This window comes from Hemiscyllium ocellatum, chromosome 29, assembly GCF_020745735.1.
Source record: "Hemiscyllium ocellatum isolate sHemOce1 chromosome 29, sHemOce1.pat.X.cur, whole genome shotgun sequence".
NCBI lineage: Eukaryota > Metazoa > Chordata > Chondrichthyes > Orectolobiformes > Hemiscylliidae > Hemiscyllium > Hemiscyllium ocellatum.
Window position 1 is genome coordinate 14,970,198 of NC_083429.1, and position 17,096 is coordinate 14,987,293.

Genomic DNA, 17,096 nt, shown 5'->3' on the forward strand with positions numbered 1-17,096 from the left:
CTGGCAGGTGGGACTAGATTGTGTTGGGATATCTGGTCGGCATGGACAGGTTGGACCAAAGGGTCTGTTTCCATGCTGTACATCTCTATGACTCTATTTTCCCCATCGCTGATACCAGTCTAACTGACCTATAATTCCGCATTTTCTCTCTGCCTCCTTTTACACTAGCTACCCTCCAGTTCATTGAAACTCTTCCAGAATCTATAGATTTTGGGAAATGATTACCAACTCATCCACTATTTGTAAGGCCATTTCCTTAAGTACTTTGGGATGTAAAACATCAGGACTTATCAGGTTTTAATCTCCTCAATTTCCCCAATACCATTTCCTCACTTATAAGGATTTTCTTCAGTTCCTCCTTGACCCACAGTCACCTAGCATTTCCGGTAGATTATTTATGTCCTCCTTGGTGAACTCAGATCCAAAGTATTAGTTTGATTACCATCTCTTTGTTGTCTATTATGAATTCACCTGATGTGAAGTGTAAAGGACCTTCATTTGTTTCCACTAATGTTTTTTCTATTCACATATCTTTCCACAAGCTTGCTCTCATGTCTATGTCCCGTTCCAAATTAAACCTTTTGTTCTGCTCTGTTAAATTTTAAATTTCTTCTGGTTCTCAGGTTTCCTGTTTTTTCTAGCCAATGTATATGCTTCCTCTTGGGTTTGGACAAGAGACAAAAAAAAAACTGCAGATGCTGGAATCCAAAGTAAGCAGGCAGGAGGCTAGAAGAACATAGCAATTCAGGCAGCATCAGAAGGTGCAGAATTTGATGTTTTGGGTATGACCCTTCTTCAGGACTGCAGTCCTTACATCCAAAACATTGACTTCTGCACCTCCTAATGCTGCCTGGCTTGGTGTGTTCTTCCAGGCTCCTGCCAGTCTTCTTTGGCTTTAACAATATCCCTCATTTTCCTTATTAGCATGGTTGAGCCACGTTCCCTTTTTAGTCTAACGCCAAACAGGGATGTACAATTGTTGAAGTTCATCCAAGTTTTCTTTTAGAAGTTAAGGAGTGTGAAATCAAATTTTACATGGTCCCTCACCATGTTTGGAATGTGTAAAAAAAGTTTGTTTAAAACAGAATTTTGAAATTTGGTTATGTATTGTCTTTGTGATCTAAAATGTATAAATACTGGACGAATCCTTGAATTACTGCTACCTGAGAATCTTTTCTCTGGGGTCTCTCTTAAAATTAGCTCAGTAAAGGTATTGATCTGTACCTTGAGGCCCCTGAGATTATTTTGTAAAATAATCTACTACAATAAACCAACTTTCAACAATAGTTCTCACTATCACCTATCTAGCTTTTATTGCTCCCTGGCTCCTGTCAATAATCCGTTGTTTGCCTATGTTTTTTGTTCTCTTTTTCTGCTCTCCCTTTCCTTCTACCTAGACACGGGGACATGGAGAATGTGCAAACCCCACAAGGACTGGAATAGAGGCTCCACTTCGAGGTTGGAATCGAACCCATGTCCCTAGCACCGTGAAGCAGCAATACCAGCCACTGCGGCGCCCCAAAAGTCTACTGTTTCCAATTGATGTCTTTCAAGGTGGTGGGGACTTTGTTCATGCATTCATAGAATCATAAAATCCCTGCAAGTGTGGAAACAGGTCATTGGCCCAACAGATCCACACTGATCCTCCGAAGAGCAACCCACCCAGACCCATTCCCCTTCATTTACTCCTGAACAATGCCTACACATCTCTGAACACTATGAGCAATTTAGCATAGCCAATTCACCTTTGGAACCGTGGGAGGAAATCGGCGCACAAACCAGGTCAGACCTATGTTGAGTTTGAAAGAATTAAACATAGCAACTTTGATATTTGGGTGAGAAGCTATGTGGTTGACCAAAAAGCTCAAGAAGTGAGAAGAGTTTCAGAGATGGTGGTTGAATATGCATTGGTGTTTAAGTTGAAATTTAGTATCCGACAAGAATTTGATTCTGTGAGGCATGGAAATTGGGAGAAGAGGAGATTCTTCACTACAAAACAAAAAGTAGATCACACTGGAAATAGCTTACCACAGGTAAAAGAAAAGAAGCCCAAGAGGGTGAAAAGGAAGCAAAAAGCCTCAGGTGTGCCCACTGTGAAAAGGGAGAAAGTGCTGATCGTTGAGGAAAGGCTGTGGGGAAAAGGATGTGATAAAAGAATTTAAAACTAGTAGGATAAGTGAAGATAGTAAAAGAAATCCTGAAAGGAATCAAGGAATTGCAGGAGAATGCACAGCCTAGCGTGGGGCTAGATAGTGAGATAGTGCCTGATCTCTACAAAGACTTCACCTCTGTAGATAGGGTTTACTTAGGAAGGACAGGGGGAGAAGGTAGAGGGAGAACATTACCATATTGACAGATACAGTAACTGATTAGTCTCTCATAGCAAGATATCAAAGTATTTGCAATCTTTCTGACTTGTTACCTGAGAAAGTGATCATTTGTGGAATAAATGGACAGAGATATCCCCCTGTGTAAGATCAGGTTGAAATGTCCGCTCAAAATCAGGGAAGTGGTAGCGGGTGTGATTGAAAGTGTGTCTATTCCAGGAATACATTGGAAATGACCTTGCAGGATCAAAGGTGGGAGCGATGCCCCTTATAATGGAGAAGGTGAAAGAAAACCAGGGAATAGAGGATATTAAAGAAAAATATATCCCCTGGAATTTTTCCAGATGGTGTGGTAACACAATCCCACAGTCATGGGCGGCACGGTGGCAGAGTGGTTAGCACTGCTGCCTCACAGCACCAGAGACCTGGGTTCAATTACCGCCTCAGGCGACTGACTGTATGGAGTTTGCACGTTCTTCCCGTGTCTACGTGGGTTTCCTCGGGGTGCTCTGGTTTCTTCCCACAGTCCAAAAATGTGCAGGTTAGGTGAATTGGCCATGCTAAATTGCCTGTAGTGGTAGGTGAAGGAGTAAATGTAGGGGAATGAGTCTGGGTGGGTTGCGCTTCGGCAGGTTGGTGTGGACTTGTTGGGCTGAAGGGCCTGTTTCCACACTCTAAGTAATCTAATCTAAGTTACAGCAAGAAAGAAAAACGAAAGAGAAAGATGGAGTTGATGTCCAGTTACCTGACACCCTGTTTGATGAAATGATACAGGAAAAACCTGAATACGTAGAAGATCAGGCAGAGATGTTTAGTTAGAGTTATAGAGATGCACAGCATGAAAACAGACCCTTCAGTCCAACTCAGCCATGCCGACCACATATTATAAATTAATCTAGTCCCATTTGACAGCATTTGGCCTATATCCCTCTAAACCCTTCCTATTCATATAACCCATCCAGATGCCTTTTACATATTGTAATTGAACCACCCCCACCACTTTCTCTGGCAGCTCATTGCATTCATGCACCAACAGGGCATCATGATGACTCAGTGATTGGCACCACTGCCTCACAGCGCCAGGGACCCAGGTTCGATTCCAGCCTCAGATGACTGTGTGGAGTTTTCTCCAGGTACTCTGGGTGCACATTTCCCCCACCCCCCGCGTGTCTACATGGGTTTCTTCCAGGTGCTCCGGTTTCCTCCCACAATCCAAGGATGTACAGGTCAGGTGAGTTGGCCATGCTAAATTGCCCATAGTGTTCAGGAATGTCTAGGTTAGGTGCATTTGTCAGGGGTAAATATAGGGAAATAGGTCTGGGTGGGTTGGTGTGGACTTGTTGGGTCACGAATGGACTACCTCTCCACTGTCAGGAATGCTATGATAACTATTACCCCCTACCCTGTCCCTCCACAGCTCGTCATCACAGCGTGTCCAGCCCCGCCCCTGACTCGAGCCCTGCCCAATGGTAACACTGGGCAGAGTGTGACACTCCTCTGTGTTTGGATGTGAAGGTTCTTCAGTATGATGGCGCTTACAGTTCAGCGCTTGCTCTGGAAACGCGTCTTTACAGCTTCGGGGTTTGTTAGGGCCTGCGTGCCGCTGTTTAGCTCCGTGCACAGCAGGACCGTCTCCACCTGTATTGACCGTGAGTGGAATGTATACCGGAGGCAGCAGGGTGCATGGGCTTTGGGGACAGTCCGGGCGGTAGCAGTCAGCTCTGTATAAATCCGTTTGCAGGAGCCGGGCAAATGCTTTCGGAGGAATCAGACGACATTCAGCTGCGGGGAAATTGGAGAAGGTTATTCTTACGTCAACGAAAGTTTAATGGACACGTTCAAAATCGCGAAAAGTAAATGCGAAACTGCTGTAGTCATAGGGTTGGTAACTTGGTAAGACCGGTTTAGGCTCGTTAGTAAAAGAGGTAGAGGCAGGTGAGATCAGATAAGTATTTGAAAAAGGTAAGATTTTGGGGTAAATAAGAAAAAAATAGACCTAATTGCATAGCTTCCACAGAACTGACGCAAGCACAGTGGACTGAATGTGTTTTTTTACAGCTTCCATAGGGCTCTCGGACGATCAGAAAGAATTCCAGAAAATTGCCTTTAGTTTTGCTTTGAATGAAATGAGTCCACACATGGCAGAGTGGGATCAGAAGGTAAAGTGACATCCTGCTAAATGTATATGTTCATGTTGACTGCACCAACTTATATTTAAAATAGAATACTGTGCTTTATACAATGATGTACAGCTGTTGAATTGGATCAGACCTTTGCCATATCCATTTACAAATGATGAAGACAATAGTGAATCATAAAAAGGCAAGGTGGAAGAGCTCACAGTTGTCTTCATCCAGAAGAGAAGAGTGCACAATCTTTTTCTTGAGGCCTTATTATTACAGAGATATTGTAGCCTTTAGGAGAAAGTGAGGACTGCAGATGCTGGAGATCAGGACTGAAAATGTGTTGCTGGAAAAGCACAGCAGGTCAGGCAATATCCAAGGAGCAGGAGAATCGACGTTTCGGGCATGAGCCCTTCTTCAGGAATTGTAGCCTTTAGTCAACTTGATTTTGACTCCACGTGCTATCAGAAAACATGAAATTTGCCACGATCGATAGATTAATTGGTCTAACTGGACCACCAACAGTGTTTATGTTCCAAACAAAGAATCATGATCAAAGTTATCCACAAGTGCCTGCAAATGAAACCATAATCTTTTGTTCTATTAAAATCTTTCATAATGTTAAAACACCAACTCAGTTGTTGAAATTAATTTTCCATTTACATGTCCGTTCTCCCACCTTTTGCCAATCTGAGTAAACAGTTTAAAACTACTCTAACTTGTTTTATAGTTAATTATTCAGTCTGTTACTTGCTGATTCCATCTATTCAGACATTAGCTATAGATCCTTTGAAAATCCAAGTAATAAAGGGAGCACACTATAGGCTGCCTTAATCACTATCCTTCTGTCCTAAAATCTTAAGGGACTGATGTACTTGCACACCAAGGTCCCTCTGACCCTCGGTATTTTCCAGAGTCCTGCTATTGGTCAGGTATTCGGTTGCCTTGTTCGCCCTACCCAAGTGTATCACTTCACATTTATCATGATTGAATTTTATTTGCTACTGATCAGTTTGTCAAAACTTGTATAAAAACTATAAACAGCAGAGGCCCCAACATGAACCACTTGTGAGACATCAACTTGCAGTTGGAAAGCACACCTCAACCATTAACTGTTTCCTGCCATTTAGCCAATTGTGGATCCACTTTGCCAAATTTCCTTGGATACCATGGTAAGGTTCTTGAGATGCACTGGTGTCCCTACTTCTGAGTCTTACCTACCATTGAGATGTGAAACAACATGTATAAACACTTTGATTAAGATATTTAAAACTAGGTGAGAATGTGAATTCTGCAACAGATAATTCACTACCATCTGCAAAGCACAAAGCAGGCAAGTGATGGAACCCTCCTCGTTTGGCCAGATAATTGTCGTTGGAATTGCACTAAATATTCTAACATCAGGGACATTTAAGCCACTGCTGGACAAGTCTGTGGACAGTAGTGAATTGAGGATGTGTAGGTATCTTAGATTAAGGTAAATGCTCAGTACAGCATCATGGGCCAAAGGGCCTGTACTGTGCTGTACTATTTTATGTTCTATTTAATACCATCCTGAATATAGCTGCCCATTCGATTAAGATGCTGTACCCACATCTGAACATTTAGTACCCTGATGGAGAAAATATAGCTGAAATGTGTACTGTCTACAGCATGCATTAAATTATTCTGTAATATACACAATTCAAGTGACGGGCACCAGGTGCACGGGAATACTATCACCTCCAGGTTTCCCTCCCAGTCTCAAAGTATCCTGTGTACAGGAAGTACTCAAGTAAAGACTTTGGCAATTCAAGGAGAATGTTTGCTGTCACTTTCTGATAACCAGAATGAGCATTTCATGCTGACAATTTGAGAATTATTAATTAAATAAGGTATGATGAAGTGCAAATTGAATCCCCTAGCCATCTGATCCTTTCTACTGGATAAACAGTGACACAAATGTCACCTGTCAATATATAGTTTTAAACTAATGGATCTGAAATTTGACCTATCGATTCTTAAAATTACATTTCAAGAATGGATAATTGGTGCTTTTCATTAATTTAAATAAATTAGGTTCTGTACAGTCATTATTGATTAAATTTGTTAAGTCAAGATTAATTATGTTGGTGTTACTATTTTAATGTTTGCAATCACATTAACTACAACTGCTATCATCAGTTAAGTCCTTTTACATTTAGAATAGAACAAAGCCATCTTTCAAACTGAACAGAATGAATGCTTAAGGGAATGAATGTAGATACTACAATGGCCTGAATTTTGTTGTGATAATGACAGCGAAGTGTTTCATTATACCATTGATATTAACAGTAACTTCAGAAGTCTGGTCTGGTAACATGAAACCCAGACATGCCTGTGCGTAACAATAAATGATGTTGCTATTGACATCCACACCTTCATGAATAAATAGCGTATCTCTGCTATTTCAGAAGTTGCACTGCAGAGGTTTCCCCCAGACGGTAATCTCCACTGTGGTCCTGATCAGTGGTACTATTTTCTCACTTGAGCTATCCTGGAAAAATTTGGAGCTTGTTGACTGGAGTGTAACTGCTTTTCATAGCAGACTAGTGTCACAATTACCATAAAGCATCCTCATACTCCCTGGAAAGTTAATTCTGTAGCTGTGGAAAGTCATTATTCTGATAAAAAATTCTATAGTTTAAAATTATTTTCCTTTTTGTAGAAATCTTATTTTTAATGGTGGATTTTTAAGTGCGTTTAACCTGATTTGTTACGGGGATGTGACAGTAATTACAAATTGCCATTTTCTGTCGCCAAGGGCTAAACTTGGAACTAGAGTTGTTGGGTGAGTCGAAATCTTGACGTAAGTCACCAGCCAGCTTTATTCAGACAGTAGTCAGCTCACCTGTTTTGCAGCTAACCACAAAATCCTGGCCTGTTTCACCTTGCAGTAAATGTATATGCAAGATGGATGTTGAGTCCCAGCATCAGCTACTTTCTTTATTTGGTAATTTGCGGCATCCTTCAGCGGTTATTGTTGTTTTGAGAATGATAGCTGTAATCACTACAGTTCATCTGTTACTAAATCTATGCAATTTACTGGTTTTAAATCTCCACAGGTGTAATATGGGTCTATATTACACAAGCTGAAGGCATGTCATAGAGTCATAGAGATGCACAGCATGGAAATAGACCCTTCAGTCCAACCTGTCCATGCCCACCAGATATCCCAACCCAATCTAGTCCCACCTGTCAGTACCCGGCCCATATCCCTCCAAACTCTTCCTATTTATATACCCATCCAAATGCCTTTTAAATGTTGCAATTGTATCAATCTCCACCACTTCCTCTGGCAGCTCGTTTCATATATGTACCACCTCCGTGTGAAAAAGTTGCCCCTTAGGTCTCATATCTTTCCCCTCTCACCCTAAACCTATGCCCTCTAGTTCTGGACTCCCCCACCCCAGGGAAAAGATTTTGTCTACTTATCCTATCCATGCCCCTCAAGATTTTGTAAACCTCTATAAGGTCACCCCTCAACCTCCGACGCTTCAGGGAAAACAGCCCCAGCCTGTTCAGCCTCTCCCCATAGTTCAAATCCTCCAACCCTGGCAACATCCTTGTAAATCTTTTCTGAACCCTTTCAAGTTTCACAACATATTTCTGATAGGAAGGAGACCACAACTGCACGCAATATTTCAACAGTGGCCTAACCAATGTCCTGTACAGCCGCAACATGACCTCCCAACACCTGTATTCAATACGCTGACCGATAAACAAAAGTATACCAAACGCCTTCTTCACTATCCTATCTACTTGTGACTCCACTTTCAAGGAGCCATGAACCTGCACTTCAAGGTCTCTTTGTTCAGCAACACTCCCAAGGATCCTACCATTAAGTGTTTAAGTCCTGCTAAGATTTACTTTCCGAAAATGCAAGACCTCGCATTTATCTGAATTAAACTCAATCTGCCACCCCATTGGCCCATCTGGTCAAGGTCCTGTTGTAAACTTTCTTCGCTGTCCATTACACCTCCAATTTTGGTGTCATTTGCAAACTTACTAACTGTACCTGTTATGCTCAAATCCAAATCATTTATGTAAATGACAAAAAGTACTGGACCCAGCACCAATCCTTGTGCTGTGATATATTTTATACTTCATACATTATTACACATAATAATAATTATTATTATTACACATAGGGGATTATCAATTTGAGGGATTGTATATTTTTAGTATTTCCTTTTGGGTTTTGTTCTGAAGTGAAAGACTATAAGATGTAGGAGCAAAAGTAGTCTATTTAGTGAAATCATGGCTGTTCTTTAAGGCAAGTGATGAAAGATTTAAAGGAGATGCATGAGAATAAGAGTGGTAGGTGCCTGGCTTGTGCTACCAGGGAAGATGGTAAAAGGAGAGACAGTAGCAATGTTTAAGAAGCATTTAAACAAACACATGAATTGGCATGGAATAGACCATGTGCAAGCAGATAGAATTAGTTTAGAATGCTTTTGTAGTTGACGCAGACATGTTGGGACAAAGGTCTTGTTCCTGTGCTGTGCATTACTGATCTATGTTCTGATAATCCTCAACTCAATTTTTCTGGCTTATCCGCAAGTGTTGATTACTTTAGTCATTAGAAATGTGGCCAACGCAGCCTTGAATATACTTAACGACCCAGCTTTGACAGCCCTATGCTTAAGAATTCTACAGATTTACCAATCTGAGAGAAAACTTGAGAAATGAACAACTGCTTATTCTGAGATTTTACTCTTTGGTCCTGGAATCTCAGAAGGGGAAACAACGTCTCCCCATCGACCTTGTCAAACCCCTAAGAATTTTGCATGTTTCTATAAGGTCCTCTCTCATTCTTCTGAACTCCAGTAAGTACAAGCCCAAACTACTCAACCTTTCCTCCTAAAGTCCTTCCATACCTGCAGTGAACTTAGTTAACCTTCTCTAGACTACCCACAATACCAGGATTTTCTTTTAAGATAAGGCAACTGAGACTGTTGAAAGTACTCGGGTGGCACGGTAGCTCAGTGATAAGCACTGCTGCCTCGCAGTGCCAGGGACGCGAGTTCGATTTCAGCCTCTTGCAACTGTCTGTGTGGAGTTTGCACATTCTCCCCGTGTCTGCGTGGGTTTCTTCTGGGTGCTCCAGTTTCCTCCCACAATCTAAAGATGTGCAGGTTAGGTAAATTGGCCATGCTAAGTTGCCCATAGTGTTAGTTAGAGTTTAATGTAGAGTAATTTGGTAGGGGAATGGATTTGGGTGAGGTACTGTTCGGAGAGTCGGTGTGGACTTGTTGGGCCAAAGGACTGTTTCCACATTGTAGGGATTCTATGGTTCTGCTTCAGCTGTGGTCTGATCAGTTACTGGTATAATTTAAGCAAAGCTTTCCTGTTTTTTACTAAAAATTCCCTTTGAAATAAAGGCTAGTGGATGCTAACTTTTTGTGATATATATACCAGCAACCACAAATTCCTCTGTGCAGCTTTTTTACAATCTTTTCTGTTTTAAATAATACTTAGTTCTTCTGTTCTTCCCATCAAAGTGCAAAACCTCACATTTTCCCACATTATATTCCATCTGCTATGATTTTGGTCAGTTGCTAGCTCTGTCTTTATCTATCTGTAGACTCTTAAGTCATCATCACCACTTGCCTTTCCACCTATTTTTGTCAACCTCAAACTTAGTGATAGTATGTTTACTTCTATTATCCAAGTCACTATTTTGTAAATAATTGTGGCTGCTGTATCTTTCCTTGGTTTACAGTTAGCATCCTGAAAATGACTCCTTTATCCCAACTCTCTGCTCTGTTAGTTAGGCAATCCTATCTCCTCAACCCTTTATACCACCTCAAATACTAGGGTTATCTCATTGAGTAATTTTATGTATGGTATCGAATGCCTTTTGGAAATCCAAATATACTACATCTCCTGGTTCCCCTTTATCCACTATTTGGTACCACCTCAAAAACTAATATATTTGTCATGCATGATTTCTTGTTCATGAAGCCATGTTGACTCTACTTGATTATGTTATACATTTCTACATGCTCCACTATTACATCTTTTATAATAGCTTAAAATTTGTAATTTGGAAGATTAGTCCAACTTGCCTGTTGTTATCTTTCCATTGTAAATAGACAGTTTTCCAATTCTGAGATTTTTCTAGGATCCAACAATTCTTGGCGGATTAAGACAGTGCATCCACTATTTCTGTAGCCGCACCTAGGTGCAACCCATCAAGCCCAGTGGATGGTTAGCCCCAGTAGTTTCCTTAAACTTTCCCTTCACTGGTAATTATATTTATTTCCTCCTCTTCCCCCATTTAGTATTTTTGTAATGCCAATAGTATCTTGTCCTGCGAAGACTGGGAAATATTTGTTTAACTCTTCTGCAGTTTCTTGTTACCCCATTATTTTCCTTGCTTCATTCTTTGTTGTCTCTTTCTTACTTTTTATATCTTTAAGAAGGCTGTACTGTCTGTTTTTGTTACCTTCTGGTTTGATGTTATAGTTTATTTTTGGTCATCTTATGATGGCTGTTAAAACTCCCTCAGTCTGATTTTTTTCATATTGTATGTTTTTGTTTCTTTTCTTTAAAAGGTTTTTTTTAAGATTAGATTACTTACAGTGTGAAAACAGGCCCTTCAGCCCAACAAGTCCACACCGACCTGCCAAAGCGCAACCCATCCATACCCCTACATTTGCCCCTTACCTAACACTATGGGAAATTTAGCATGGCCAATTCACCTGACCCGCACATCTTTTGACTGTGGGAGGAAACCGGAGAACCCGGAGGAAACCCACGCAGACACAGGGAGAATGTGCAAGCTCCACACAGTCGCCTGAGGTGGGAATTGAACCCGGGTCTCGGGCGCTGTGAGGCAGCAGTGCTAACCACGGTGCCACCGTGCCGCCCACCAGGTCTTTTATCATTTATGTCTTTTAATATTGAGCAGGAAATCTTTCCAGTGGAGACAATGAGGAAAGCTGCGCAACTTGGATTTGGTGGGATTTATGTTCGTCAAGATGTTGGGGGATCAGGACTATCACGAGTGGACACCTCGATCATATTTGAAGCATTATCAACAGGCTGTGCAAGTACCACTGCTTACATCAGCATTCATAAGTAAGTAGCATTGAAAATTGCACCCAACGGACAAGTACTTTAAAATTCCCAGAGCAACTGATCCTCTCCTTGTAGTGTTATCGCTCATCACAGCAACAACAGTGGATGTCTTATACAGTGTATATGAGTGGAGAGGTTTTGCAGGAGTAAAAAGGAACTAGCAATAGTAGGGAAATTTGAGGACTTGAATGAAGACATGATTGAAGAGGCACCTTTTGAAAAGGTTCTTGAAAGAGTAGTGGGCAAGGTCTGTAGAGTGCCACAAGTATTGGTGCTTGGGCCGCAATTATTTCCAACATATGACTTGAATGAGGAAAATCGAAGTACTGTAGCCACATTTATGGATGAGAAAATAGATGGAAAGGAGAGTGTTGAGAATAACATAATCTGTAGAGGGATATAGGGCAATGTAAGCGAGCAGGCAAACACTTGGCAGATGGAATCTAATGTGGGAAAATGTAAGGTAATGCACTTTGACAAAAAGAATACAGGAGCTATGTATTATTTACAAAGACTGAAGGAAGCTACCGAATTTAGGAATTCTCATGCATGAATCATAAAAAGCTAACTTCCATATTCAACAGGTAATAGGGAAGGCAAATGGAATGTTAGCTTTTATTTCAAAGGGGCTGGAGTATAAAGGTTGGGGAGGTTTTACTAAAACTGCATAAGGTACAAGTTAATCCTCAGCCGACATACAGTGAACAGTTTTGAGCCCCTTCGCTAAAGAAAGATATGCTGGCATCAGAGGCAATCCAGAGAAGGTTTATGAAGTTTCCTCATCTTATGCGGAAAGGTTGAGTGGGTTTCTAAACAATAGAAATGTTGATTGTTTGGAAGGAAATGAGTAGTAGGTTCTTTAAGGCACCATTACTTCCATGTTGCCTTCACCTTTGTGTCATCAGTAATTATTTCAGTGTTCCCTCAATTCCTGAGTCCAGACAAGTACTTTTTGAAGTTAGAAATAACCCTGAAACAACTCTGGAACATCCATCACAACTTAACAGCCATTCATTTTATCATCAATAAGCTGCACACACTGAGGAAGGAGGGGTCCAGAGTGAGAGACAGCCCAAGTGAGTATATGGTGTGGGGAATTTGGAGGTAGTTTCAAAGTTTGGCGCAGCAGGCAAGCGGTATTGTTTGCTTGTTTTTTTGGCTCATAGCTTGTAAGATATTTTTTAACAGAATAAATCGAAGCCCAGGATCAGGGGCTCAGCACAAAAGTGACATTGCAGGTAACCTGTTGATAGCTTCTAATATTCAAAGTTTGTGAGAAGATTTGTAGCTCGGGTGCTCGTTGTTATGGTTCTGTTCGCCGAGCTGGGAGTTTTTGTTGCAAATTTTTTGTCCCCTTTCTAGGTGACATCTTCAGTGCTTGGGAGCCTCCTATGAAGCGCTTCTGTGCTGATTCCTCTGGCATTTATACTGGTTTGAATCTGCCGCTTCCGGTTGTCAGTTGCTGTCCGCTGCAGTGGCCAGTATATCGGGTCTAGGTCGATATGTCTGTTGATAGAATTTGTGGATGAGTGCCATGCCTCTAGGAATTCCCTGGCTGTTCTCTGTTTGGCCTGCCCTATAATAGTGGTATTGTCCCAATCGAATTCGTGTTGTTTGTCATCTGAGTGTATGGCTGCTAACGATAGCTGGTCGTGCCGTTCGTGGCTAGTTGGTGTTCATGGATGCGGGTTGTTAGCTGTCTTCCTGTTTGTCCTATGTAGTGTTTTGTGCAGTCCTTGCATGGGATTTTGTACACTACGTTGGTTTTGCTCCTGAACTATGAAAGCAACCACCCGAACACACACAAACGAAGTTGCATCAGGACATTATTCAAAAGGGCCATAACACACTGCAGCACATCTGAACTACAAAAAGAGGAAGAAGAGCACCTATACAAGGTATTCACCAAGAACGGATACCCGCGCAATTTCATCAACAGATGCCTTAGGGAAAGACAATGAAATGAGGACATGCCACAACCCAAGGGACTGGCCACACTCCCATACATCAGGAGCATTTCTGAACTGACAGCCAGACTGTTGCAACCACTAGGACTCATAACAGCACACAAACCAACAGCCACCCTCAGACAACAACTCACCAGGACAAAGGACCCGATACCCAGCATGAGCAAAACCAACATAGTGTACAAAATCCCATGCAAGGACTGCACAAAACACTACATAGGACAAACAGGAAGACAGCTAACAACCCGCATCCATGAACACCAACTAGCCATGAAACGACACGACCAGCTATCGCTAGTAGCCATACACTCAGATGACAAACAACACAAATTCAATTGGGACAACACCACTATTATAGGGCAGGCCAAACAGAGAACAGCCAGGGAATTCCTAGAGGCATGGCACTCATCCACAAATTCTATCAACAGACACATCGACCTAGACCCGATATACCGGCCACTGCAGCGGACAGCAACTGACAATCGGAAGCGGCAGATTCAAACCAGTATAAATGCCGGAGGAATCAGCACAGAAGCGCTTCACAGGAGGCTCCCAAGCACTGAGGATGTTACCTAGAAAGGGGACGAAACGTTTGCAACAAAAACTCCCAGCTCGGCGAACAGAACCACAACAGCTTCTAATATGACTATCGACTCTAGGTTACTTTCAAAATGAAGGTAAATAGGGGAAATGTTTGTAGGTTACAAATTAAATGACCAGTAGGAAAATTTCTAAGTCAAATTAAGAACTAAGTACTGTAAATAAAATAGATATTCAAGTTTGGGTGACCTGCTGTCCTGCATGATGTGGAAGCTATTGTTGTTCATAGTGACCACATCTGTAACAACTGTTCGTTGGTTGAGGAATTCTGGCAGTCTGATTTTCAAACACTGCTACATATTGGGAGGGAGAAAGTTATCCTCTGTGTTTCAGGAGGCAGTCACATCTTATATTAGTTGCCTTGAATTTGGTCAGGGACAGGATTGTGTGACTGTGAGTGAGGTAGGTAGAGGGATCCTGACAATTATGTTGTAGAACCATTAGCTCTTGAGCTTGTCCAGCAAGTGTGAGATTCTTGCTCCCTGTGTAGATGAAAGTGTGGATTGTAGAGAGGATGAGCAAACTGACCATGGCACTGTGGTACACTTGTGGTTCAAGACTAGAGAGAGAAAAAGAAGTGTAGTTGTAATCGGGGATTGTATAGTTGAGGGAATAGATGCTGTTCTCTGGCCAGGATCGAGAGTACTGAAGGCTGTAGATCCTGCCTAGTGCCTGATTCAGGGTATCAAATCTGGGCTACAGAAGAATTTGGAGTAGGAGGGGAAAGATCCAGATGTCGTGATCTATATAAATACCAATAATATCGCTAGAAAGAGGTTCTGGTGATGGAATATGAGCTTCAATGTGCTAAATTAGAAAGTAGAACTAAAAAGTACTCCACAACCGCCTGATAAAGGATCAGCGCTCCGAAAGCTAGTGCTTCCAAATAAACCTGATGTTGTGTGATTTTTAACTTTGTACACCCCAGTCCAACGCCGGCATCTCCAAATTACGGCTATTACAGTAATCATAGGGAACTGCAGGTAGACTAGGAAAATCAGATTGGTAGCAGGTCTTCGGAAAATGGAATTTCTGTGAAATGGATTGTTTTGGAGCAGCTTGTAGAAGAGTCTACTAGGGATCGGGCATTTGATTATGTTTAATGAGGAAGACTTGATTAGGGAGCTGAAGGTGAAGAATCCCCCGGGGGTAGTGCCCATAATATGATAGAATTTACCCTGCAGTTTGAGGGGGAGAAGCTGGAATCGGATGTAACAGTATTATAGTTGAGTGAAGGTGACTACAAAGACATGGGCTGACCAGAGTTGTTTGGAAGGAGAGCCCTAGCAGTAAAGAGGGTGAAGCAGCAATGGCAGGATTCTCTGGGGATAATTCAGGACACACAGGAGAAATTCATCCAAAGGAAGAAACAATGTACTAAAGAGTGGAAACCTGGCTGACAAGGGAAGTCATGGACAGCATAAAAGCAACAGAACAAAACATAGAATGTGAAGAAGATTATTGGGAAGCATTAGATTAGAAACCCTTTAAAGACCTGCAGAGGATAACTTCATAAAAAAACGGATTCGAAGATGGAATATGAGCAGAAGCTAGTTTGTAATATAAAAGACTAAGGAGAATATGGTGGGGAAGCTGAAACTTATGAAGTTGGATTAATCACCTGGGCCAAACGGACTACTCCCCAGATTTCTGAAAGTGGTAGCTCAGCAGATTATGGAGGCTTAGTGGTAGTGGTTCAGAAATGACTGGAGTTGGTGAGGCTCCCAGAGGACTGGAAAATGGCTAATGCAATATCTCTGTTAAAGGAGGGAGGAAGAAGACAAGAAACTTGACAAGTTTGCCTGATCTTTAATTTTGGTTGTTAGCAAGATTTTAGCATCTGTTATTCAGGATGAGATTTGGAGTACTTGGAAGTACATGGTAAATAGGGCTGAGTCAGCTTGGCATTGTCAAGGAGAAGTCATGTCTGACTAATGCACCTAACTGATAAGGGGATTGAGAGTTACAGGGACAAAGTGGGAGGATGAGATTGAAAAGCATATCACCCATGATCAAATGGCAGAAGAAACCTGATGGAGCAGACTTACGCTATTCGATCATATAACTTAAGGGCTCCTTCTTTGTCTTCTGCCCTTCAGCCTTCTATATTAGTGTTTTTCTGGCTGACCTCTTCTCCCTATCCTGCAAAAAAGTTTACTTTTTCCAAACCCTTCCACCCTTTTCTGTCCCATGCTAAGTAACACTTGCTTGTACCCATTGGAGTACATTGGCTGTTTGACACCCAGCAATACCAGGTAGAAATTCTCAATTCTATATTGAATTAATTGCATGAATTCATCACCTCATCTCCCTAACGTTCCTCAAATATCTGTTCTTCTGACTTTACCCTCTTGTAACATCATCCCCTTCTTTTACCTCATTGGATTTCCAATTTGGTCACTTTGGTTTTGCAATCCTAGAATTCCTTACTGAAATTCTATTGCCTCTTTTCCTAGCTTTCGATCCTATTAGGTGTCTTCCATTTTTATCTGTTTGTGTCCCTGAAGCATGCTAGGATGTTTTCCTGCGCAAAATGAGTTACGTAAGTGCAAAGCTAAATACTAAATAATGGAAACCTGAAACAAAAACACTTTCCTCTATTGCAAAATTCGTAGACTTTGTCTAGCCTTCTATTAACAGATGTTTTCTCCAATTAAGTGTCATTGCCCTTGCTTCAAACTCTGTTTCCTAGATACTAACACCATCCCTTTCTCTGATAATTGTCTGAGATTACGTCAGACTGTTTGTGATCACGATGTCATATTTGCTCCCAAGATGAATTCCAGTCTCATTTCCTGTGCCATCACTGAGTCTGCCTACTTCTCCATTCATAACATCACCTAACCTTTCCCCTTTCTCAGCTTGTCTGCTGCTAAGGCCATCATTCATATCTTCGTTAACCTTATGCTTGATTGTTTCAGCGCACAACTGGCTAGGTTCCTGCATTCTATCCGTGAAAGACTTCAGATCATCCA

The 17,096-nt window shown here is 41.6% G+C and overlaps 1 protein-coding gene across 3 annotated transcripts in view; it reads left to right on the forward strand.

Moving 5' to 3' along the window:
- Window positions 1-3,823: 3,823 nt before the first annotated feature.
- Window positions 3,824-17,096, forward strand: part of acad8 (acyl-CoA dehydrogenase family, member 8) — a 110,485-nt gene continuing 97,212 nt past the window's right edge. For 2 of the 3 annotated variants that reach the window (XM_060846760.1, XM_060846759.1), the window contains exons 1-3: window positions 3,824-3,976; window positions 4,386-4,486; window positions 11,385-11,554. In XM_060846760.1, the coding sequence (XP_060702743.1) occupies window positions 3,853-3,976; window positions 4,386-4,486; window positions 11,385-11,554 (395 nt within the window). In that variant the 5' untranslated portion in view covers window positions 3,824-3,852. Of the gene's footprint in view, window positions 3,977-4,385; window positions 4,487-11,384; window positions 11,555-17,096 lie in introns of those variants that run through there. The other variant, XM_060846761.1, reaches the window with a different exon arrangement.